The sequence below is a fragment of the Ascidiella aspersa genome, chromosome 4 (genome assembly GCF_963924565.1).
Source record: "Ascidiella aspersa chromosome 4, kaAscAspe10.2, whole genome shotgun sequence".
NCBI classification, from domain to species: domain Eukaryota; kingdom Metazoa; phylum Chordata; class Ascidiacea; order Phlebobranchia; family Ascidiidae; genus Ascidiella; species Ascidiella aspersa.
The window spans coordinates 25,543,527-25,569,473 of record NC_139450.1 but is presented as its reverse complement, the minus strand read 5'-3'; the positions used below and the strand labels follow the sequence as shown (position 1 = coordinate 25,569,473).

General features: G+C 33.5%; 1 protein-coding gene across 1 annotated transcript; it reads left to right on the top strand.

Moving 5' to 3' along the window:
• The first annotated feature begins 17,611 nt into the window (after nucleotides 1-17,611).
• LOC146157151 (tetraspanin-7-like) lies at nucleotides 17,612-23,953 on the top strand. Its single transcript, XM_083387135.1, has 7 exons — nucleotides 17,612-17,886; nucleotides 19,533-19,721; nucleotides 19,971-20,045; nucleotides 20,271-20,366; nucleotides 20,659-20,826; nucleotides 22,126-22,209; nucleotides 22,406-23,953. Exons 1-7 carry the CDS (start codon nucleotides 17,806-17,808, stop codon nucleotides 22,472-22,474), a joined length of 762 nt encoding a protein of 253 aa, XP_083243261.1. The 5' UTR covers nucleotides 17,612-17,805; the 3' UTR covers nucleotides 22,475-23,953.
• Nucleotides 23,954-25,947: the final 1,994 nt, after the last annotated feature.

Below are 25,947 nucleotides of genomic sequence, written 5' to 3'. Positions count from 1 at the left end.
TAGTTGTTTTCAATTTCATATGCTCCTGGTGTTTTGTTAGTGTGTCTTGTATTTTTATATGCTTTTTTGTAATTTTTATATTCCAAGTGTTAATTGTGTGTACTCATGGTATTCTGTTACCTCATTATATTTTTTGTTCTGTATTATTAGCCAATGTTTATGCTGTTTCTGGCTTATCAAACATGAAAATGTGCAAAAGCTTTGTTTGCTTTAATATGTACAAAAACAAATTTAACAAAACAGTGAATGAAAAGAACGAGGTTCATATGTAGCAAAGGTAATGCAGATCCTTACTGGGCTTTAATAACAAATTGTTCACATTGCTAAGATATTTGTCTTAATAAATAAAAAACATGCATGACTATTTGATTCTTTACTGGGGTGGGGTTTAATATACTCCTTCTGTCAAGCACACTGACCCACTTTATTTGGCTATAAGCGTCCAAAAGCGCAAATAACCATGGACACATAAGTTATGAACCGTTACTTTTCGTGCCCTTTTGAATTTGGCAAAGCCTTTGTTCAGTACAAGATGATCCATTCCTATCCCGCTGTGTTTGCAAGACAAAAACACTTCGTCGCCGCGTCGCCAAACGCATAGCTGGTGTGAACGCCGTTTTTGCGTCAAACGTCGCGCGGAAGAAACGCGATCAACCGTTGCCGCCGCTTATCGCCAGCCGTCACCGTCAACCGCGTCTGGTGTGCAGAGCCCTTAACGTTTTTAGGAAAAGGGATTGCTATAGTTGTTTGTTTAGTTTTTGGTGCTAGCTATACGAAATTTTGTTTTGAATCGAATGGTTTTAAATGACAGTGCCTTGACTACCATATTGACCTGGACCGCAACATGACATTTTTTTCTATTTCGATTAAATGATTTACACAGGCGTCGTGCGTTTCATCGCAACTTCGAAAATTAAATTTTGGCGATTTAAGTAATACAAAGGCGTTTCTTTGCGATTTAAAATCATTTTAAAATGTATGTATATGTCCATTTTCAGCAAGTGATTTTTGTTCATTGAAAATAACTTGATCGCATTTAAGTTAACTTTTAAATGACATGACTGATACTTCATTTATAGATTCCATATTGTCTCGGTATAATTCTATTCCAAGGAAAAAAGTGCGGTAAAATGTTTTTCATGTGCGCGGCAAGCGAAAAAATCCTTCAACTGGCTTCCGTTAACCAGCCATGTGTAACCAATGTTGTCATGATTATCACGTGACGTCATATACTTTCATAATATTAAGAATGCACCCGATCCGACTCGTTTAGGTCGCTTCAAGCCGTCTTATAATTTCACTTCTTCGGCCTTAAAGCAGTCCCGTGGATGTCCACTGACCCACTGGTGGGTAAACTTGCCTGCTTTATGCCAACAGCTTATTCCACTCGGTTCATAGCACTCACGAATCTTCGTGAATGTGATTTACTGGCAAGCGGCTATAGAGAAACGCATTATTTTGCTTTTTTATTACACAAAGGTAACGATTTCACCCGAGAATGATGCAAAGATGAACTACTTAAGTAATAACGAATAAAAACAGCAAAAATATATTTAGTTTACGAATAACTAGGAAATACGAAAATGTAGAATTTTTAATATTTTTTTTAAAACTTATACTCTCGTATAAGGGGACTCCCCATTGTAGCGACCGTAACACTAAAAAATTTCAATTCAGCTTAAAAAGTTGTCTTTCTGTCAGCACGGTTTTAAAAATTATGAAAAAAGGCAAAAAGTAATTACCTGATCAGTTAACATTTCCTGTCAGCTATGTTTTAGTCATGATAAAGTGTATTATATTCGGCCCTGAGGGTGTCATGTAGCCTGCAGAGCCACTGCCTGTACAAGTAGCTTTCCCTGTTATTGCATTGCAGCAATAATATATTGTTGAAAATGTTAGGCGCAATCTAACCTATAGAAGATGGTTGCTTACTAGTCTTTACTACCGTTTTGGACAGCCTAACGTATAGTAAAGGGCTTTGTTACTCAAATAACGCTATACCTGCAGAACGAGTCTGTGACCCGACTACCGCTAACATTCGGTCACATTTTTATTAGTATTTAACTGTTTTCACTAGTCTGGACCTATCACTTATCAAGAAACACAGCCGTTTAAGCAATCATTTTTTGTGGCTTGTCTAGTTGCCCAGGTCTAAACATGTAGCGAGCCAACATATTTGTAATTATAACTTGTGCGCTGTGCGTAAATAGACCAAATCTTAGTTTAAAACTGTCCTGGCATATTTCGTTTTCCCCCGAACCAAAGTCAGCAACTGACTAGCTTACCCGCCATCGCCCTTGTCCCGTATGGAAAATATGACAGATTTTGATGAAATCTTGCGATTGCACTGCCAGAAAATTTGGGATGACCTGATGCAACTAAGGTCAAAACTGCACCCGCCAATATAATTTGTTGAAAAACTGCTATTATGCTATTATATTCATTTTCAAGGGTTGAAGGTCTAGTCCATTGTTTCTTAACCTTTTGACTTGGTGGCACACCTAAAGACGTATGAAAACGTGGCGGCGCACCTTGTGAGCGAAGCGAGCGAGAATTTTTTTAGGTGTACCCGGTATTTCTCTTACTGCAATTTTTCAAATATTGTTTAATAGTTGCATATCTTTAAAGGGACTCCAGTGTTTAAGACTGAAAACGTTATTTTGTCCATTTAAGTCTTATTCCGATTAATTTTGGACTTATTTTGACATGTTTAGGTCTTATCTAGACTATTTTAGATCTTATTCTGTCGTGGTTATTACTGCGAATATGGCGTTATTTTTTCGGTGGTCTTAATAGGCCAACTATGAAAGCCTGTTATAGATTAATTATATGATTTAGATATTGCTGCTTTGTAGGCTTATTGAGTTTTCCACTTGAAAGCCTTGTGAAGTCAATGAGCTAAGTTAATTGGAAAGTAAAAAATATGTTTTATATAATAGGACCTACATTATTTTTTCTTTTTGTTTGCGGCGCACCTGGCAGCCTTCCATGGCGCACCAGTGCGCCGGGCGCACCGGTTGAGAAACGCTGGTCTAGTCTGTTAAAAATAATTGTGGGTGCACTTGTCATACTTTCCATGATGGACTCTTGTGCTATAATATAGTTTAACACAGCTACTGGAAATACACCCAACCATACACAACAATCATATTGCAATACTTGCGAGACATGTTCTTGCTGCACTGTGAACTGTATTTATTAAAAGCAGAGCTATGCTGAATTTTTTTAATTTACATATTTTCAATAACCTGACTATCGCTACACTGACAATATGCACTTTAAAACACTGAGGCAGTTTCTTCAGTTTTGATCTTTTTTGTGTTGGCTCATGGACTGCCTCCTTAAACGACTCTTGATAACTATCACATTCACTGTAATGTGTTTTAAAAAATGGTGTGCTTAGGAGTATTTTTTTACTTTTGCTCATTGTAGCATCATAGTGCCACCGTGCTATACATCCCCCAAAATCTATACTGCATTAAACTGTTTATGCCCCAAATGCTGTGCATACTATCGTATGTTGAGCTGTGTGACTTATAAATGCTACAAAGTAAATTTTTATTAAATGAAACTATAAACTTTTTGCACTAAACGTCTAATTGTTAGTATTAAGTGTTTTATGACAAAAACTCTGTGATATAATTCGCTTCATGTGCTGGGCCTTTAAAAGCTCTTGAAAGAGCATTTTGGGCAGCGACAAAAAAGTTTGTAGGCCACTGCTTAAAGAACATTGTACCCAAGTTGGAAAGTTTGCCTTATCTTATGCAGTTGCACTTTGTGCATTTTATGGAAATTTACTGTGGAATCAGATTAACTCCACAATCACAATATAAAACCCCTAGTACAGTTTTCAGTTGAACTTTATCTAAACTAGACAAATTGCATTTGTAAGGTTATTACAGCCTATTCTGTTCTCCAGGACAGGTGCACACCCAAATTAGTAAATTATAGAAAAAGATTTAGTTGTGATTGGATTCCAAACTATAATAAACATTAAACCAGGGGTGTCCAACTCAAACATGCCGGAGTGCCAATTTTTATCTTATAACTTCTTCCCGTGCCAAAGTATCGTAACCGAACCAATTCTTTTTAATCATAAAAGCGTTTTTTTACCAATAATCAGAATGTTTATTTAAACTTGAAAAATAACTATCTAGTAGAAAGGCGCAGCCCTACATCAAAGTGTCTCTCGGTGAGCTGACTTTTGTTTCTTTACACCAAGCTATATAATATATGTGAATGCTAGCCTCCACACAGTATAATGTTACTATATCAAAAGTAATTGTTGGTTGTCGTGCAATCAACCGCAAAACTATTTGCTAACATTTATATTAATATCATGAAATTAAAACAAATATTCAACATTATAAACAACTGACATTTCAAAAAGTTGTATAAATTGTAGACCATAACTACCAACAAAAAATATCATAACAGAAACACCTGGTTGTTGCCCAAACTTAATTTTTTGTTTATTTAATGAGTGCGGTGCAGCACAATGAGCTCTTTACAAAGGGGGGGGGGGGGAACTGTTGTATTGTATTTAAGTTTTGCTACAACTGATCTGGTTAATCAGCTGAATATGATGCTGAAAATAACATGTTACTATTTGCCATTAATATCTTATTATCACTGGGTAAATACACTGTAAAGTAACCTTTGTTAACCTCGAGTAACCCCACATAAATATTATTATTAGGCGAAGGTTAACAGCAAATAATTAGAAAAACGCTGGTGTCGCAGTAAATGGCTACCTTTATAGCAAGTACAGTAATTGTTTCGCCACTGCTACAGACCTTTATTCAAACTTGCCACTTGCGTATGTACAATTAGGAGCAACTCTTTGCACTCCAAGCTCAACCTATACTTCAAGCTAAAAACTATATTGGTTCCAACCATCAAATACAGCAAAATTAGATACAATATAAGCTTAAAGATTCTCTATTAAATATTGAATATCCCTATGTTTAACCCACTCTTCAGCTAAGCATAATGGGTGCAACAAATTCAGTCTGCAATTTCATTAATATTTTTAATTGCGTATGTACAATTGAGGCAATTCTTTGCTGTAAAACTTGAACTATATTGGTTTGAACATCCAAAACAGAGAAATTAGATGCAATATAAATTTGGATTTGAATCTTAAGACCCTTTATTAAATATTAAATATCCCTATGTTTAACCAACTGTTTAGATAATCGTAATAGGTGCAACAAATGTCCATCAACAATTTCATTAATATTTTAATTACTTTTTGATAAACTGTCCAATACAAATCAGTTATTTTTTCGGGTTTACAAATCTCTTTAATGCATAGGTGATATTTTAGTTATATCTAAATAACAAACAGCTATGAAAATGACTCAGAAAAACAAGACTCTTGTTATTTTAGAAAAATGTTGTTGGAAATATCTCTTATTGCAAGACAGAATCACAATTAGGTTTAATGTTACTTTATACCACTGGATTCTAAATAAAAAATTATATGTAATTTTTTGTACTGACATTATTTGAGACTACTAAATTATTTTCCCTGGATTTTTACACATTATCAGCAAAGATGTACAGTGTAATTTATACTTATGTCTTATCGATAGATAACTTTTAAGTATTTCAACCAGCACTTCTGCTAAACTATATATTGCCCTTCAAACTTCATGAGCATTTTAAGGCATTTTGCTAATAAAGTGTATCTGTACTGGTACAACATTCTCGATTACTAGATAATATTGGTATTTTGGAGTTCTAACAACCTGTTTATATTTGTGTCATTAATTGGAAAATACCAATCAAATTTTAACTACACTTCTGTTTTAATTTTTACATATTTTTAATAAACAAATCCTATTAGAATGTTGACTAAAAAAACAACATGACTAGGCATTTGTTTAAAGAATTGCTTTGCCTGTATTAAAATTGGGGTTTGAAGGAATAGATTTAAACAAAAAAATCAGCTTCTAGACATTTTGTTAGATAACAGGAATCCTAGTTCCTTTTTTCAGCTTTAGGAAAAATTACTTACAAATTGGTCACTTGCTTAAATCCTATAGATGACATGTGGAACAGTTTAACATTAGTTTTTTAATCAGGATTGTTTTTCTTTAATTTGTTTTTTAGAATTCAGCAATAGTCTATCAAAATGTAAAGTTGCTTTTCTCTGAAGAACTGATACCAAATGATAAACATGATATTATTATGCTACATGTTATGATAAACCAGATGAGATGAATATTGAGGATACATCATTGTAAAATAATTGATCAATCAATACAAACAGGTGTTTAAAATTAAAATGACTAAGTTTCATATTTCATAAAACTGTGGATTTCAGTGTTGAAATTATAATGCCTAAAATAAAGCTAATGATGTTTTCTAACTACCTATTCTGTTTATATATTTGCATATACATTCAATGGGTATCTTACAATCCTACAGTTTGTTGTAACTTAGTAATGTTAAGAGGGATTTTGCTACCAATAGCACTTTCACTATTTCTTTTTCAGTTTTAGTCAGATATTGACGTTAAAGTTTGCCCACCATATACTTTAATATTTACTGCCAGATAATAACAACTTCTGTATATATGTATGTACAGAGCAACTTGAGGGATTCCAATGTCAGCTTAACAAAGACAACCAATTTCAAGTTAAGCACAACACGCTTTCTCGCAAACTAATGTTGCTTGATTAAAGATTTATTCAAGCGTTTCAAGAATGCTACATAGTTCTCTATGGGCTTTGATTTTGTTTAAGCCAACTACAACCTCTAGTTTGTGTTCCAAGCTCGTAGACTAATTTGTTAAAAAACTAATATGTTTCAAAAAAGGAATAATTTGTCACTCGCATTACAAGTGCATGTATGTTTAGTTTATGCGTTTATTTTTGTACATTATTTTTCATTTTTGCTACATGACGTTAATTAATTAATATTTTCAATAGTGCATGATGTTTTTAAGGGGTTAAATAGCAATTGTACGAATTCGTCAACGGTTTGTTAAGTTGAACAAAGCTTAACTACCACTTATTTACCCAAATTGACATCCCTATTCCAACCCTTAACCTAACCCTTAATAATTTTATAAACAAACAGATCAGTGCCCAATCTTCCCATTGCTCTCTAAGCTAAATATTTTGATGTTTTGATTTCAACGTAAGGGTATTTTGGTTGGCCACGGTCTACTCCGTCTTTGGATTATATTTAGGCTTCATAAAAACTCTTTTTATTGCTATTTTTGGGCTAATGGTGCTTGTTCTTGCTTTTCTATTACGCTGTGGAATAAGCTTAACTGCCATATGTATTTCTTCTTCGATTTGTGTCTCTTACTCACTAATTGGCTCACACTTTTGTTAAGAATTGCAACTTTCTCATTGACAATTTAGAACAAACTACTATGCCATGTAAAAAGTATCTGTTTTGTGTTGCTTTTGGGTGATATTGTTTATTTTTTTCCGTATTAATCTGTTTTGTAACGTTCTACTCTGAAACGGTTATCAATTTGGGGCGGCCTTCATTTTAAACGTCATTTTGAATATGCTTCCGTGTAAAAAAACAAATACTTTTCAAGTTATTCACTAACTTGATCGATTAATATTGTCATAAATCGTCATCTCTTGTCGTATAACGTGCCAAGAGTAAAATTTGATTGTGCTTAATAATATGAAATAAACAAAACAGTTGTTAATGAAAGGCGATTTTAATGCTGTTAACAAGTCATTTAGAAATGTAGTCCCAGTCAAATCAAGAAAACCATTACGTGGTAAATAACGTGGTATTACAAAAAAATATTTCAAGAATGTTCTTAAATAAAAAAGTCTGGTATTTTTGACTAAAACGCTAAAATGTCAAGTCTTCAAAAACTAAAACTTGAGTGCATTTTATCATAGGAATACAATGTTGAGGAAAATACAGCTGTTGTGTTATGTAGTAATCAAGTGACCTTGCGGGCAACAATTAAGTTTTGCGAGCCAAGTTTAAAAACGACTTGGATAACTTATTGTTATCTAATATACTTTTAAGAAAAGCAAAGAATTTAGTGTAAAGCAGGTTTAGTTACGTTATTTTGAAATAGAAGGTAAAAATGTAACAAATCACATGTTTTTTTCCGCTTTTGTGTAACGTGCACGACGGAAAAATTTTATCTATCTGCATCTATGCTTATTCCTTACATATTTGTGTTGGTGTTTTCCCAATTTTTATTAAGAATGGTTTAATCTTGCTTTAAAATAAATCCGTCGTATGCTTGGTCAGCTGTGTTGTAGTGTTTCAGTGCAGACGACGTTTAATACGCCCTCGCAAATTGTACAAACGACCTTGTTATTGCGGTGAATTCTATCGCAACCTTGCGGATTACATAATTCTGTGATTTTGTCAATTTATATAAAATGTTTTAATCGAATTTTATGCCTAAGCCTCGACAGATATAATTAAGACAGATGTACAACGTGCTAAAATATCAAAATTTTTATCGATTAGGCCTAAATTTTACCTCAGTAAATATTGTAAGGTTTTATAACAACAGGAACCTAAAATGCATAGCTCTGCTGTATTACTTGGGTTATCTCGACATTTTTTTTAAATAAGATAATCTTAGTGGTACAACAGTGAGAAAAATGATTGAGATGAACTTTCACAAGAGATACAAACATTTTGAGACCGAGATAAACACTTAATTAGTATTAACGTATTTGAAAATCGACGCATTATTTTTATGATCAAAATATAGATTCCGAGCTTTCCAAAGGAAATGAGTCAAACACGAAATCTGTATTTTGATCGCGAAGTTACTAAGTCGATATCAAAACTTATATTCCGATCAGTGTCGATCTTGAAATGTCCATCAAGTTTCTGAAGTAAATAAGTCAAACACGAAATCTGTATTTCGATTATGAAGTTAATAGGTGGATATCGAAGCTTATATTCCGATCAGTGTCGATCTTGAAATATCCATCTACTTTCCAAAGGAAATGAGTCAAACACGAAATCTGTATTTTGATCGCGAAGTTACTAAGTCGATATCAAAACTTATATTCCGATCAGTGTCGATCTTGAAATGTCCATCAAGTTTCTGAAGTAAATAAGTCAAACACGAAATCTGTATTTCGATTATGAAGTTAATAGGTGGATATCGAAGCTTATATTCCGATCAGTGTCGATCTTGAAATATCCATCTACTTTCCAAAGGAAATGAGTCAAACACGAAATCTGTATTTTGATCGCGAAGTTACTAAGTCGATATCAAAACTTATATTCCGATCAGTGTCGATCTTGAAATGTCCATCAAGTTTCTGAAGGAAATAAGTCAAACACGAAATCTGTATTTCGATTATGAAGTTAATAGGTGGATATCGAAGCTTATATTCCGATCAGTGTCGATCTTGAAATATCCATCAAGTTTCTGAAGTAAATAAGTCAAACACGAAATCTGTATTTCGATTATGAAGTTAATAGGTGGATATCGAAGCTTATATTCCGATCAGTGTCGATCTTGAAATATCCATCTACTTTCCAAAGGAAATGAGTCAAACACGAAATCTGTATTTTGATCGCGAAGTTACTAAGTCGATATCAAAACTTATATTCCGATCAGTGTCGATCTTGAAATGTCCATCAAGTTTCTGAAGGAAATAAGTCAAACACGAAATCTGTATTTCGATTATGAAGTTAATAGGTGGATATCAAAACTTATATTCCGATCAGTGTCGATCTTGAAATGTTAGTCTCATTTCGGAAGCAAATAAGTCAAACACGAAATCTGTATTTTGATCGCGAAGTTACTAAGTCGATATCAAAACTTATATTCCGATCAGTGTCGATCTTGAAATGTCCATCTAGTTTCCAAAGGAAATAAGTCAAACCCGAAATCTGTATTTTGATTGCGAAGTTACTATAAGTCGATATCGAAGCTTATATTCCGATTAGTGTCGATCTTGAAATATCCATCTACTTTCCAAAGGAAATGAGTCAAACACGAAATCTGTTTTCCGATCAATGTCGATATTGAAATGTTCCTCTCGTTTCGGAAGTAAATGATTTAAACTCGGAATCTATATTTCGATCGTGAAAACAATGCGTCGATTTTTAAATGTTTGTCACGTTTGCGAAGTAAATATTCAACCCTTTAATAGTGAATCAAATGAAATGACCTTAATTGTTCGGGCCGTTTTTAATGCAATAAACTAAACTTACAATCTGTATCACGATTCAAGAAATGGATATTGAGATTAAAATATTATATGTCCATTGTAAAGCGAACACGTTAATACTAATTAAGTGTTTATCTCGGTCTCAAAATGTTTGTATCTCTTGTGATAGTTCATCTCAATCATTTTTTCCACTAATGTAACACTTAGATTATCTTATTTAAAAAAAATGTCGAGATAAACCAAGCAATACAGCAGAGCTATACATTTTAGGCTCCTGTTGTTATAAAACCTTACAATATTTTTTGTTATAAAACGGAACCTTAGAATATTTTTGAGGTAAAATTTAGGCCTAATCGATAAAAACTTCGATATTTTAGGACGTTGTACATCTGTCCTAATTATATCTGTTGGAGCTTAGGCATAAAATTCCACTAAAATATTTTATATAAATTGACGAAATCGCAGAATTATGTAATCCGCAAGGTGGCGATAGAATTCACCGCAATAACAAGGTCGTTTGTACAATTTGCAAAGGCGAATTAAACGTCGTCTGCACTGAAACACCACAACCCAGCTGACCGGATTTGTTTCAAAACAAGATTAAACCATTCTTAATAAAAATTGGTAAAACACCAGTGCAAATATCCAAATTAATAGGCATAGATGTAGAGTGATGAAATTTTTCCATCGTGTACGTTAAACAAAAGCGGAAAAAATATGTGATATGTTAAATTTTTAACACTATATTTTAAAAGAACGTGACTAAACCTGCTTTACACTGAATTCTTTGCTTTTATTAAAAGTGAATTAGATAACAATAAGTTATCGAAGTCGTTTTTAAACTTGGCTCGCACAACTTAATTGTTGCCCACAAGGTCACAAGATCACTACACTACACAACATGGAGCTGTTTTTTCCTCAACAATGTATTTCTATGATAAAGTGCACTTAAATTTTAGTTTTTTTGTAATAACACGTTATTTAGTAATATTTTGTAATAACACGTTATTTACCACGTAATAGTTTTCTTGATTTAACTAGCACTACATTTCTAAATAACTTGGTAACAGCATTAAAATCGTATTTTATTAACAACTGTTTTGTTTATTTCATATTATTAGGCACAATCAAATTTTACTCTTGGCAAGTTATACTACGCAGGAGATGACGATTTATGACAATATTAATCGATCAAGTTAATGACTACGGTCAAAAGTATTTGTTTTTTTGCACAGAAGCATATTCAAAACAATGTTAAAAAGAAGGCCGCCCTACATTGATAACTGTTTCTTACCATTTCAGAGTAGAACGTTAAAAACACAGACAAATACGGAAAAAATAAACAATATTACCCAAAAGCAACACAAAACAGATACTTTTTACATGGCATAGTAGTTTGTTCTAAATTGACGAAAAGAAAGTTGCAATTCTTAACAAAAGTGTGAGCCAATTAGTGAGTAAGAGTCACAAATCTAAGTAGAAAAACATATACCAATGACAGATGAGCTTATTATTACACAGCGTAATAGAAAAGCGTAACGAGAATAAGCACCATTAGCGCAAAATAGCAATAAAATAACGTTTTTATGAAACCCAAATGTAATCCTACGACGGAGTAGACCGTGGCCAACCGGAATACCCTTACATTGAAATCAAAACATCAAAATATTTAGCTTAGAGAGCAATGGAACGATTGGGCACTGGTCTGTTTGTTTATCAAACTAAGGGTTAGGTTAAAGTGTCGTTTGGAATAGGGATATCGGGGTAAATAAGTGGTGGTTAACCTTTGTTCAACTTAACAAACCGTTAACGAATTCGTACAATTGCTATTTAACCCCTTAAAAACATCATGCACTATTGGAAATTTTAATTAATTAACGTCATGTAGCAAAAATGAAAAACAATGTATAAAAACAAACGCATAACTAAACATACTTGCACTTGTAATAGGAGTGACAAATTATGGCGGTTTTAAACAAATTAGTTTTTTTAACAAATTGGCCAATGAGTTTGGAACACAAACTAGAGGTTGTAGTTGGCTTTAAACAAAATCAAAGCCCATAGAGAACTATGTAGCATTCTTGGAACGTTTGAGTAAATCTTTAATCAAGCAACATTAGTCTGTTGAAAATCCTGTTGTGTTTAACTTACAAGCAGTTGTCTTTGCGTAGTTGACTTTGGAAAGTAGCTCTGTGTATATATATACATAAGTTGTTAATATCTGACAGTAAATATCAAAGTATATAGTGTGCAAAGGTTTCAATATCTGACTAAAACTGTAAAATAAATAGTTCAAGTGCTAGTCGTAGCAAAATCCCTCTTACCGTTACTAAGTTACAACAAACTGTAGGACTGTAAGATACCCATTGAATGTATATGTAAATTTATAAACAGAATAGGTAGTTTGAAAATACCATTTGCTTTATTTCAGTCAACACTGAAATTCCCTGTTTTATGAAATATGAAATTTGTCATTTTAATTTTAAAATACCTGTTTATATTGATCAATCAATTCTTTTACAATGATGTATCCTCAATATTCATCTCATCTGTTTTTTTATAACATGTAGTATAATAATAGCATGTTCATCATTTGGTATCATTCTTTTCAGAGAAAAGCAACTGTACATTTTAATAGACTATTGCTGAAATCTAAAAAAAAATTAAAAAAAAACAATCCTGATTAAAAAACTAATGTTAAACTGTTCCACATGTCATCTATAGGATTTAAGCAAGTAACCAATTTGTAATTAATTTTTCCTAAAGCTAAAAAAATGAACTAGGATTCCTGTTATCTAACAAAATGTCTGGAAGCTGATTTTTTTGTTTAAATCTATGCCTTCAAACCCCAATTTTAATACAGGCAAAGCAATTCTTTAAACAAATGCCTAGTCATGTTGTTTTTTTTAGTCAACATTCTAATAGGATTTGTTTATTAAAAATATGTATAAATTAAAACAGAAGTGTAGTTAAAATTTGATTGGTATTTTCCAATTAATGACACAAATATAAACAGGTTGTTAGAACTCCAAAATACCTATATTATCTAGTAATCGAGAATGTTGTACCAGTACAGATACACTTTATTAGCAAAATGCCTCAAAATGCTCATGAAGTTTGAAGGACAATACATAGTTTAGCAGAAGTGCTGGTTGAAATACTTAAAGTTATCTATCGATAAGAAATAAGTATAAAGTACACTGTACATCTTTGCTGATAATGTGTAAAAATCCAGGGAAAATAATTTAGTAGTCTTAAATATTGTCAGTACAAAAAATTACATATAATTTTTTATTTAGAATCCAGTGGTATAAAGTAACATTAAACCTAATTGTGATTCTGTCTTGCAATAAGAGATATTTCCAACAACATTTTTCTAAAATAACCAGCGTCTTGTTTTTCTGAGGCATTTTCATAGCTGTTTGTTATTTAGATATAACTAAAATATCACCTATGCATTAAAGAGATCTGTAAACCCGAAAAAATAACTGATTTGTAATGGACATTTTATCAAAAAGTAATCGCCCTACATATAACTAATACCAAAAAATGTATTAAATCCTATGGAATGTAATCAAATACTAATCATTCTTATAATAATTTGTTTAATTTTAGTATATTTAAAATATTAATGAAATTGCTGATGGACATTTGTTGCACCTATTACGATTATCTGAACAGTTGGTTAAACAAAGGGATATTCAATATTTAATAAAGGATCTTAAGATTCAAATCCAAATTTATATTGCATCTAATTTCGCTGTTTTGGATTGTTGAAACCAATATAGTTCAAGTTTTACAGCAAAAAATTGCCTCAATTGTACATACGCAATTTAAAATATTAATGAAATTGCAGACTGAATTTGTTGCACCCATTATGCTTAGCTGAAGAGTGGGTTAAACATAGGGATATTCAATATTTAATAGAGAATCTTTAAGCTTATATTGTATCTAATTTTGCTGTATTTGATGGTTGGAACCAATATAGTTTTTAGCTTGAAGAATAGGTTGAGTTTGGAGTGCAAAGAGTTGCTCCTAATTGTACATACGCAAGTGGCAAGTTTGAATAAAGGTCTGTAGCAGTGGCGAAACAATTACTGTACTTGCTATAAAGGTAGCCATGTACTGCGACACCAGCGTTTTTCTAATTATTTGCTGTTAACCTTCGCCTAATAATAATATTTGCGTGGGGTTACTCGAGGTTAACAAAGGTTACTTTACCCAGTGATAATAAGATATTAATGGCAAATAGTAACATGTTCTTTTCAGCATCATATTCAGCTGATTAACCAGATCAGTTGTAGCAAAACTTAAATACAATACAACAGTTCCCCTCCTTTGTAAAGAGCTCATTGTGTTGCACCGCACTCATTAAATAAACAAAAAATTAAGTTTGGGCAACAACCAGGTGTTTCTGTTATGATATTTTTTGTTGGTAGTTATGGACTACAATTTATACAACTTTTTGAAATGTCAGTTGTTTATAATGTTGAATATTTGTTTTAATTTCATGATATTAATATAAATGTTAGCAAATAGTTTTGCGGTTGAATGCTGTATTGCCTTTTTAAAAGTATATCATGAATAATAAAGCTCTGACTCTACTAAATTGCTAGTATTAGTAACCGTTAAATGTGTTGTTTTCAGTCAGCATTTCATGGCACATTTGGTCAAGACCTCAGGTGAGTGGCATCAAATTTTCAGTTGGGCCAAGGTTTAATGCAGGGGTGTCCAGCAAGCGGCACTCAGGCCAAATGTGGCACGTGACCTAATAAAAAATGGCACACCAGCCCTGCCCAAAAAACACTAAAATTGTTATTTAGCCAATTGACAAAAAAGCTCAATTTGTTATAGAGCCAATTTTCAGAAAATATTAAGTTTGTTATACAACCAATTGCCATTGTTTGTTCACAATATAAAACAATCGCGGCAATCACGACAACCAACAATTACTTTTGATATAGTAACATTATACTGTGTGGAGGCTAGCATTCACATAATATTATATAGCTTGGTGTAAAGAAACAAAAGTCAGCTCACCGAGAGACACTTTGATGTAGGGATGCGCCTTTCTACTAGATAGTTATTTTCAAGTTTAAATAAACGTTCTGATTATTGGTAAAAAAACGCTTTTATGATTAAAAAGAATTGGTTCGGTTACGATACTTTGGCACGGGAAGAAGTTATAAGATAAAAATTGGCACGCTTTGGCACGGGAAGAAGTTATAAGATAAAAATTTGGCATGTTTGAGTTGGACACCCCTGGTTTAATGTTTATTAAAGTTCTGAATCCAACCACAACTAAATCTTTTTCTATAATTTACTAATTTTGGGATGTGCGAATTATATCACAGAGTTTTTGTCATAAAACACTTAATACTAATAATTAGACGTTTAGTGCAAAAAGTTTATAGTTTCATTTAATAAAAATTTACTTTGTAGCATTTATAAGTCACACAGCTCAACATACGATAGTATGCACAGCATTTGGGGCATAAACAGTTTAATGCAGTATAGATTTTGGGGGATGTATAGCACGGTGGCACTATGATGCTACAATGAGCAAAAGTAAAAAAATACTCCTAAGCACACCATTTTTTAAAACATTACAAGCACACCATTTTTTTTAAACATTACATTGTAAGCACACCATTTTTTAAAACATTACAGTGAATGTGAAAGTTATCAAGAGTCGTTTAAGGAGGCAGTCCATGAGCCAACACAAAAAAGATCAAAACGGAAGAAACTGCCTCAGTGTTTTAAAGTGCATATTGTCAGTGTAGCGATAGTCAGGTTCTTGAAAATATGTAAATTTAAAAAATTCAGCATAGCTCTGCTTTTAATAAATACAGTTCACAGTGCAGCAAGAACATGTCTCGCAAGTATTGCAATATGATTGTTGTGTATGGTTGGGTGTATTTCCAGTAGCTGTGTTAAACTATATTATAGCACAAGAGTCCATCATGGAAAGTATGACAAGTGCACCCACAATTATTTTTTAACAGACTAGACCAGCGTTTCTCAACCGGTGCGCCCGGCGTTTTCAGTCTTAAACACTGGAGTCCCTTTAAAGATATGCAACTATTAAACAATATTTGAAAAATTGCAGTAAAAGAAATACCGGGTACACCTAAAAAAATTCTCGCTCGCTTCGCTCACAAGGTGCGCCGCCACGTTTTCATATAGGTGTGCCACCAAGTCAAAAGGTTAAGAAACACTGGACTAGACCTTCAACCCTTGAAAATGAATATAATAGCATAATAGCAGTTTTTCAACAAATTATATTGGCGGGTGCAGTTTTGACCTTAGTTGCATCAGGTCACCCCAAATTTTCTGGCAGTGCAATCGCACAATTTCATCAAAATCTGTCATATTTTCCATACGGGACAAGGGCGATGGCGGGTAAGCTAGTCAGTTGCTGACTTTGGTTCGAGGGAAAACGAAATATGCCAGGACAGTTTTAAACTAAGATTTGGTCTATTTACGCACAGCGCACAAGTTATAATTACAAATATGTTGGCTCGCTACATGTTTAGACCTGGGCAACTAGACAAGCCACAAAAAATGATTGCTTAAACGGCTGTGTTTCTTGATAAGTGATAGGTCCAGACTAGTGAAAACAGTTAAATACTAATAAAAATGTGACCGAATGTTAGCGGTAGTCGGGTCACAGACTCGTTCTGCAGGTATAGCGTTATTTGAGTAACAAAGCCCTTTACTATACGTTAGGCTGCCCAAAACGGTAGTAAAGACTAGTAAGCAACCATCTTCTATAGGTTAGATTGCGCCTAACATTTTCAACAATATATTATTGCTGCAATGCAATAACAGGGAAAGCTACTTGTACAGGCAGTGGCTCTGCAGGCTACATGACACCCTCAGGGCCAAATATAATACACTTTATCATGACTAAAACATAGCTGACAGGAAATGTTAACTGATCAGGTAATTACTTTTTGCCTTTTTTCATAATTTTCAAAACCGTGCTGACAGAAAGACAACTTTTTAAGCTGAATTGAAGTTTTTTAGTGTTACGGTCGCTACAATGGGGAGTCCCCTTATACGAGAGTATAAGTTTTAAAAAAAATATTAAAAATTCTACATTTTCGTATTTCCTAGTTATTCGTAAACTAAATATATTTTTGCTGTTTTTATTCGTTATTACTTAAGTAGTTCATCTTTGCATCATTCTCGGGTGAAATCGTTACCTTTGTGTAATAAAAAAGCAAAATATTGCGTTTCTCTATAGCCGCTTGCCAGTAAATCACATTCACGAAGATTCGTGAGTGCTATGAACCGAGTGGAATAAGCTGTTGGCATAAAGCAGGCAAGTTTACCCACCAGTGGGTCAGTGGACATCCACGGGACTGCTTTAAGGCCGAAGAAGTGAAATTATAAGACGGCTTGAAGCGACCCAAACGAGTCGGATCGGGTGAAGAATGCAACAGTTGTGTGAAAAGTATAGGCATATAAGGTGTAATAAAGTCGACTATGACTTTTAGCATGGGTTGCACTGCATGCTTGATTTGTTATAATAATTTGTTGATTGCTTTCTATATTTAACCCAGTTGTATTGTACAGTATTATAAAACAGTAGTTTCTGAAATATCTTTCGAAAGCTGGTTTCCGTTTTTGCAAGAACTTTTGCTGAAAGCCAAGAGAGATGTCTGGAAGAAATATGAAATCTTCTCCAGCAATTTCGTGTCTTAAATTTCTTCTTATAGTTTTTACTATAATATTTTGTGTGAGTCAATGTATATTGATGATTAGTATTGGGTTAATCTGGCAGACTTGGTCAACTAGATAATTCTAGTTTTTATATTCATTGAATTAGACCAAAATGGGCTAATTCTAATCTAATTTGTGAATTGCGTGAATGCTCTAATTCTAATCTAATTTGGATTTTACCAAAAATGCTACTTTGTCCAACGGCATTTTTAGTCTCTCAGTTCAAACACAGAATTTCAATTAAAATTTTCTGGTTGGAACAACTTGTATGTAATTTTTACAGGCTAAAAAGTATTAACCATTCACGTTCTTATTATAATAAATTGCGATTAAATCAAATTGGTGTTGCACTGAATATGTGAAAAATAGAAATCACCTTGACCCTTGCAAGATAAATGTCGACCTTAATTCCTGATCAGTAACAGCAAAATAATCTAGCAAAGCTAGCAATTCAGGTCAGACACACAAAATATATTTATATCTTTTAAGATCTGGTTAATGTGTCTGACCTGAATTGCTAGCTTTGCTAGATTATTTTGCTGTTAAATTAAATTGGTTGTAAAAACTAAATGTGATTCTAGTTCAAATTCTAGTAGAAATTTGATTTTGTAGGAATTCGGCAATTGTAATTCTACTCTAATTTGAGAAAACTCAAAACGATCTAATTCTAATCTAATTTGGAAAAACTAAAATGCTCTAATTTTAATTCTAATCTAATTTTAAAAAGCTAAAATAAATCTAGTTGTCCAAGTCTGTAATCTGGTCTTCATTTTGGGCACTTTTTGTCAAAATCTCTAGTGTAAAGTGAAATTGTTAGATGTACAATTGTCCATAATTTATGCACACCTAAATGTTGCTAATGGGGGTATACAAATTAAGGTGTGTCATTTACTAAATAAAGTGTGTGACCCAACTTGCGTGAAAAAATTGGTGTGCAATGCGCACCTGCAACAAAATACAGACCGAGGTTGAAAGAAGTTATAATTTTAAGTTAAAGTAAGTTGTAAGATAGGCAATTTGTAAGCCCCCAAAAAAACTTCCCATGTGATGTAACATTTGAATAATAGTTCCTTACATTTCAGCTGAAATATACCTTGTCAACAGTGGAAAGTATGACAAGTGTCCCTGCAAGTTTTTTTAATGTTTTAAAAGTGCGACCCGAAAAAAAATCTGAACTGCACCCCAAATATGTAAAACGCTCACATCGACATAGAGTTACAGTGCACTGTATGCAATGCAAACTGCATCGCAAAATCGTAAAGTGCACCCGTAAATTTGAAAGTCCACCAGAGGTGCAATTTTTTACCTTTGTTGCACCCGGTCACCCAGATTTTTTCGCCATGCACCCGGCAGATCTTGTTGAGATCTGCCGTACTTTTCAGACTGGTACCTTGTAGCCAAACTGTTTTCACACAAATAGTAATGTATATATAATAAAAGTGTAAAGTCAGTAGTTTTCTATTAATTTTATGATAGTTGTATATTATTAGAATATCTGTTATGGACTGTTAAGTAAGTATACTATTTTAAAATTTACTTTTCATGGCTACAGTATCTATTAACATAGTCTAGTTACGCTTTTTCTCATCAAAACATTGTATTATTATTAATATACATAAAAGTCTTTTTGTCTAAAGCAAATAAACATTTTTTATCTTTTAGATTATTGGAATTGGCTTACTTGGAGTGGGAATATACAGTAAAATACAGCTTACAAGTTATATTTCACTATCGACGACACATTATCAGAGTGCTCCATATGTGATGATTGGTTTTGGTGCATTCATTATTCTTGTGGGATTGATTGGGTGTTTGGCTACAGCAAAATCTAATACATGCCTGCTACGAACAGTTTAGTAAACTGTTTACGTAAATTGTGTAAATGTTGTATTTTGTATAAATGTATATTGTGCTGTTTTGGTTAGACACGGCACAGGCTCAATTGGTAACACATTGGTTTAAAGTTGTTTCACTGTTTCTTTGTTTCATATATGTTTTTTAGATAGTCATTAATTAATTTTACAATCAAATGTTGAATCTATTTTTACATTGTTTTTGCCAATTTACAATAGCTAAAATTTTGTTTATTTTATTTTGCAGTATGCCCTTATACTTGGTGCTATATTTATTGCTGAACTGGTTGGAGCCATAGCTGTTGTCATACTAAGAGGAAAGGTTAGATAAATATATGGTTTTGACAATATCAATCTCACGAGCTAATAAGTCGCAAATTTTGTTGGTAAAAGTTTGACCTAACTTTGCTCTGGTATATGTATACATCAGTAAAATAGGCTAAATCTCATATTATTTAAAACACCTAGTTTTGTCTCTAATAGATGTATAAATAGTTTGATAAAATATTCTGACACAAGCTAGACATGTAAAGTTTTTGCTTTGTAGATTAGTGATGGATTTGAGAAAGGCATGGTGGTTGCAATGATAAACTACAACACCTCTACCGATTATAAATCTGCTGTTGACAAGGCCCAGTCCTCTGTAAGTATTACAATAAAAGTACAAAGTTAGAACAACAACAATCATTGTAGTTTATAGGTGGTAGGTAAAATACAGTTAAAGTAAAGACAATCCGTTTGCTTTAAAAACTTTTTTTTCTATCTATGTTTGCACAGGCTGATTATTTGTAATAGCCTTAATACTTGTATTAAATATTTGCAATTTAGGTATTTCTAGTTTTAAACAATAAACGTTTAAAATCCAACCACTTTTTTACAATATTAAAATAAAACAGTGCTGAAGTAATAAAGAGTCTTATGATTGTGTTAATTAGCTGCACTGCTGTGGTGTGGACAACTTCACTGATTATTGGACCAGGGCAAACTGGACAATGAACGTTGTGCCAGGAAGCTGCTGTAATGACAGTGCTAAATGTGGCAGAATGGACGTCATTCATCTTCCAAGCAATGTCACTGAAGCAGAGAAGTTGGTCTTTAATGTGGTACGCAATCTGTTTGGGTTATAAATTTAACTTTACCATACCTTAGTACACTTACACTTGTGTTTCTGGTAACTCTACATAGTTATGTTTATTTGTTAACAAATATCTACAAACAATGTTCCATGTCACAATACCTATTTATGCATAGACGGTCTTGACCTGGTCTTGATAATGGTCTTGACCAGCTCTTATATGAATTAATGACTATTAGGAAAAACAATATTCAGTTTACGTTTTTAATCAATTTAAGTTTGTCTGTCATTAGATAAATGTTTGTTTAATAAAAACAAAAATCTTTATTAAAAATGAACAAAACAAATTGTTTTAGATCGAGTCATATGGCAAATAGAGCAACAGTTGTGCTTCCCAATACTCATTGTTACATTTGGTAATGGTAATCCAAACAAATCACATCTAATGTTAAAACTGATGATGGCCCAAAAGTGTGCTTTATTTAGGTATCAGGGCCCAGAAATCACCACATTTAAGGACTGGATAACTGTAAAGCCTCGCCATTGCGACCAAAAAACTGTTATGATTTAGGATCGTGGGCTGCGTATAATGTTTTTGTCAAACTTTATGAATTTGATTATTGTTAAACAAAGGAAATATAACTGACTATGCATTGCAAACTGTAGCAAATAGATTAACCAGACGGGTCGGTTGATCTGGCCCGCTGGCTGTAGTTTGCTATTTTTTATTATTTCAGTATTATTATATAGTTGTTGGCAGTGTTTTTTTTAAGGTGTTTTGGGGGACCGTTCAAATTTCTCCAGCGGTTTCCCAAATTTTGGAATTTTTTCGCAACTTTTTTCGTATTTAAATGAAACACTTGCGGTCTCTTAAAACTACTTAGCGGTCACCCAAACCAAACCTTAAAAAAACCCTGGTTGTTGGTCACCTGTTAGCCGTACATTTATTGTATTTTTAAAATTTCTGTGGCCAAGAGTTTTTATTTTTGTTTATGACTTAGGCAATTGTCTTCCAGATAAAATGCAAAATATAATTTAACTTATCAGATAATTACACTGAATTCCATGTCTCTATTTATTTTGCTAATTACGCCCTTTGATTTTTTGTTAACGTTTTTTGTTTGAAATTCCTTTTGAAAACGCAGTTTTGTCTGTCGCTTTTGGTAGTCTGATAAATCTCAGGAAGTATTACTACTGGGAACTATTGCATTTGTACAAGCCAGTGATTTTACATAAATTGGGCTTTTAATAGCTTTTGAGTAAGTATTTTGGCGAAAAAGAAAAAATTACCAACCAGTGCATTAATGTTATGTCATCACTTTTATAGGGTTGTCCAAATTTGGTCTTTGGTATTGTTGACCACAACTTCGGCATCATTATTGGAAGCATATTTGGAGTAGCTTGTTTTCAGGTTTGAAATCATATTGCGTTCTTCTTTTTTAATGTTGTATGTTTACTTAGTAATAAAAATACAATCAATAAAGCTCATATATACTTGTTTTTTTTGAGCTTTAAAAAGATATGTTTAAAAAAAATTGAGTAGTTTTTCAGCAGATTTTCCATATCAAGTCAATTATTTAGCAAAAAAATCCTAATTTTCTGTTTAGCTACTTGGTCTTGTTCTGTCTTGTTGCTTGGCATCCAACATCAATTCCAACAAGTATGAGTTGGTCTAACATCTAACGCATCAACTCCCGTATATAGTATGTAAAACATTTGTATTGTATTTCTATGTTTTCATTGATGTTTGAAGTGGTAGAAACAGAGCTCAAAAAGAATGTTAAGAAAAATTTATTTTGAAGCAACTTTCGAAAAACACTTGTTGTTGCCTCTAACATGCGTACATTTCATTTTGACCGATCTGAATTTCCATATCCTTTGCTGCAACTTTTCGAGTGCCGATTACGAAGCAATATTTAAGCGTTGTACGAAAGTTACTGTGGTATGATCTATATTGTACACTGTTTGCTGTTGTTATTATACCTTTCCCAAATTAAGTGTTGCTTAGCAAATAGGCAAAGTGTTAATTTGGGTTAGCATTAAGTCCTCAAAAAAAAAACAGATTAAATAGTCTGGTATCTGCTCATCCTTTACTAGTTATTAGAAATAAGGCGCATTTTTATTTCAGTGTTAAAATATGTATAAGTTACAACTTTCATGTGGTGGTAATGATGTGTAGTGTATTATGTGCCTATTAGAGTTGCGTTTTTCATTTTATTTCTAGCTCCTTGAAGCATTTAAATGGTAAATCAACTGAAGTTTTCTCTAGTATCTGTTTTATGGCTAATCCTAGGGAGTGAACTGCTTTTTTTTGTGCAATTGAAATGTCTCACCTTGCCTTCTGCTTGCAGTCTCTGTAAGGAATTTAGAAAATTTTTATCTTACACAATTTTTATCGTCAAACCCTTTTCTTGCCAGAATCTAGACATACCAATTTGAGTGTTGCGTATCTAACGCACGATATATCACCCGACCGATGTTTACCTGATGTCACATGTGTTTACCCTACTTTGTAGATGCCTATTTTCGGCGAACAGTGTGATGAATAACTTCCTCTTTTGTAATTTTATATGTTAAGAGTCAAGTGTCTTACTTCTACTATCCATCCTAGCACACTGACTGTTCCATTGCTCTGTTGTTTGTTGTGCAACTCTTTGTACGCGTTTGCTTTTATCTTGCTGTTGGACCGTGGCATAAACAAATAAACTAATCTTTTATTGGTAAAAAAAAAAACATTGCTTAGTTTTAATTGGGCGCCTGTATGCGCGCACTTGTAAGATGCATTAATGCAGCTTAACCACGTGGAGGTTTTGATACGAGTATGGATTTTTCTCCACTTTGTGCGGTTTATGGCTGTTCAAATATTAATGAAATTTGGTTGCAGTCGCGCAGTGACAGACGAACAGTCGCGGGACGCGCTATACTTGGTTTTCAGCCCGGAAATACAATCAAACACATACTATCGTGACACGTAATCGACAACCAAGCAGTGCTGGCTAGTCACGGATGTGTTGCAAACACTGGAAACGTGCGTCAAATATCGAGTTACAGACAACTTCTGACAATTATGTCACCAGTCACTTTCGAGTCCGTAAATTCATCAGCGGACTTGTGTGAAAATTTGTCGCACAGGCTTCCAACACAACCTTATCTGCAAGGATTATTTTTGCAGGAGTCTATAGTTGATTAATTAAAAAAAAATCTTTTAGTATTTAGAATTTTCAATGATCAAAGTATCGAATTTAACGTGCGTACCAGTTCCACTAGAAATGCGCTGGTTCTGTTTTGTATTTTTATATTTCAGAAAACCTTTCTATATCAACTGAACAAAAACACCCTTTTACTTATGTCTAATCACCACACTACAGTCTTTTTTGTTAAGTTAGTCTATGAATATCGTTTTTAAGCAAACTGCTATTCGAATCTCTATCAGGTAGCCTACCCCCTATACGTGCGTCAGTACGCCTCCTTTAAATTAGAAAGTTTTGCCAACTTTGAACAAATAAACGCACTTTTTTGACAGGAGTCTTGTGTACCGGTACGACGTATTTTCGCGCGAGTTCGCTCTGGAAACAACCGTTTTTAGGATAAATTGTTTTGTGATGTAATTCTCAAATGTTCATGGCTACCCTAAACAGAGTTCGTGGATCCGCCTTAGTTGACGTAGTGTATTGAATAGAAATGTATGGGTATTGAATAGAAATGTATTTTGGGCCGCGACAAAATAGCACACCACTGGTGTACACTCTGTACAGTATGTAGAAAAACCTTGAGATAAAGTAGTCCGTAGCCTATAGACGCTACGTAGTTTTTATGTTGCGTGTCGCTCTTAACGTCTGGTTCGACTCTATACGCAAGGTTTTTTTTATTTATTTATCAAAATATAAAAAACGGTCCCGGGAAACATGTAGCCTACATTATTTCATTTCAAAGCGATTATCGATGTCGTCAAAGGAGATTTCGCTATAAAAAAATCATTTTCACCTGTAGCTGAATCAAACGTGTATATTTCAACAGGGAAACTTTTCCACCGTGCTATTGTTACGTTAAAACTATTCCAGAAATCTACTTCACGGCCTGTCGGCTGCCAAGCGCTACAATGCGTGTCTTTTAATTGTATTAAAATAAGCGACAAGTGAAATAATAAAACACTAAAACAACGAAAAGCGGCCAACGCCTAAAACGGTGACAGCAACGTCAATTCCCAGGGTTTCTATAATTATTCTCAAGCTAGCCCCAAAACACGACCGCCAACATTGGTTTTCGGGTACGTCAATTACAACAACGAGAAGGAAAAAAGGTGTGTGTGTCAAATGTAACTAATCATTAGGTGCCAACGGAAAACGTGATAAGATAAGAAATAAAGCGTGAAAGGTGAGGTGCAAAAGTGGAAAAGCGATATAAAGTGAGTGAGAAAGAAAGAGTAAAAAGAACAACAAGACAAGAGAACAAACGATAAAACTGAGAAACAATAACGCACACACAAATGATAAATAATCGGTGCAACACTATTTGCTCTCCACTAAATCGAAACTAAACAAACTGACATAGCATTTTAAAGTGCATATTGTCAGGCCGCTTATCTTGTACATTCGAAAAATTCATCATAGGTCCGCTTTCAGTAAAACAACTTAAAGCGCAGTAAAAAACGTCTCTCAAGAAAGGTGTTCAATGTTCATATCGTGGTCTCGTGCAGTACAATTCGAATAGAACTAACTTTGCACAAAAAGCGAATGCGTTAGGGATTAACTGGTCAGTTAACGACCTCGGTGGGTGGGATACATACCGGAAAAGGAATAATCAGAACCATTTATGTTACAAATTTTTTCGGGAGCACACGCAAAACGAACACGTTAAATAACAAATACAGACGCTCGCTCTTGACAAACGTAACGCTTCGATCGGTGTTAAAACAGTAAATTGGCAAGGTTAGACTATACATTTCAAATAATTTAGTGAAGTAGCATTAGCCTACTCCAACCTATTATTAAAGTTTGGATTTCCGAAATTTTGTGGTCGAAGCCGATACAGAATAGCCTGATGCATCATTTGTTTCCCCCAATGCTGATAAAGCATTAGTGTTAAGCGATACCGGATTCATTTCGGTATTTTATCTTATTTGCAGTGTGTGAGGCGTTTAGTGTTATAA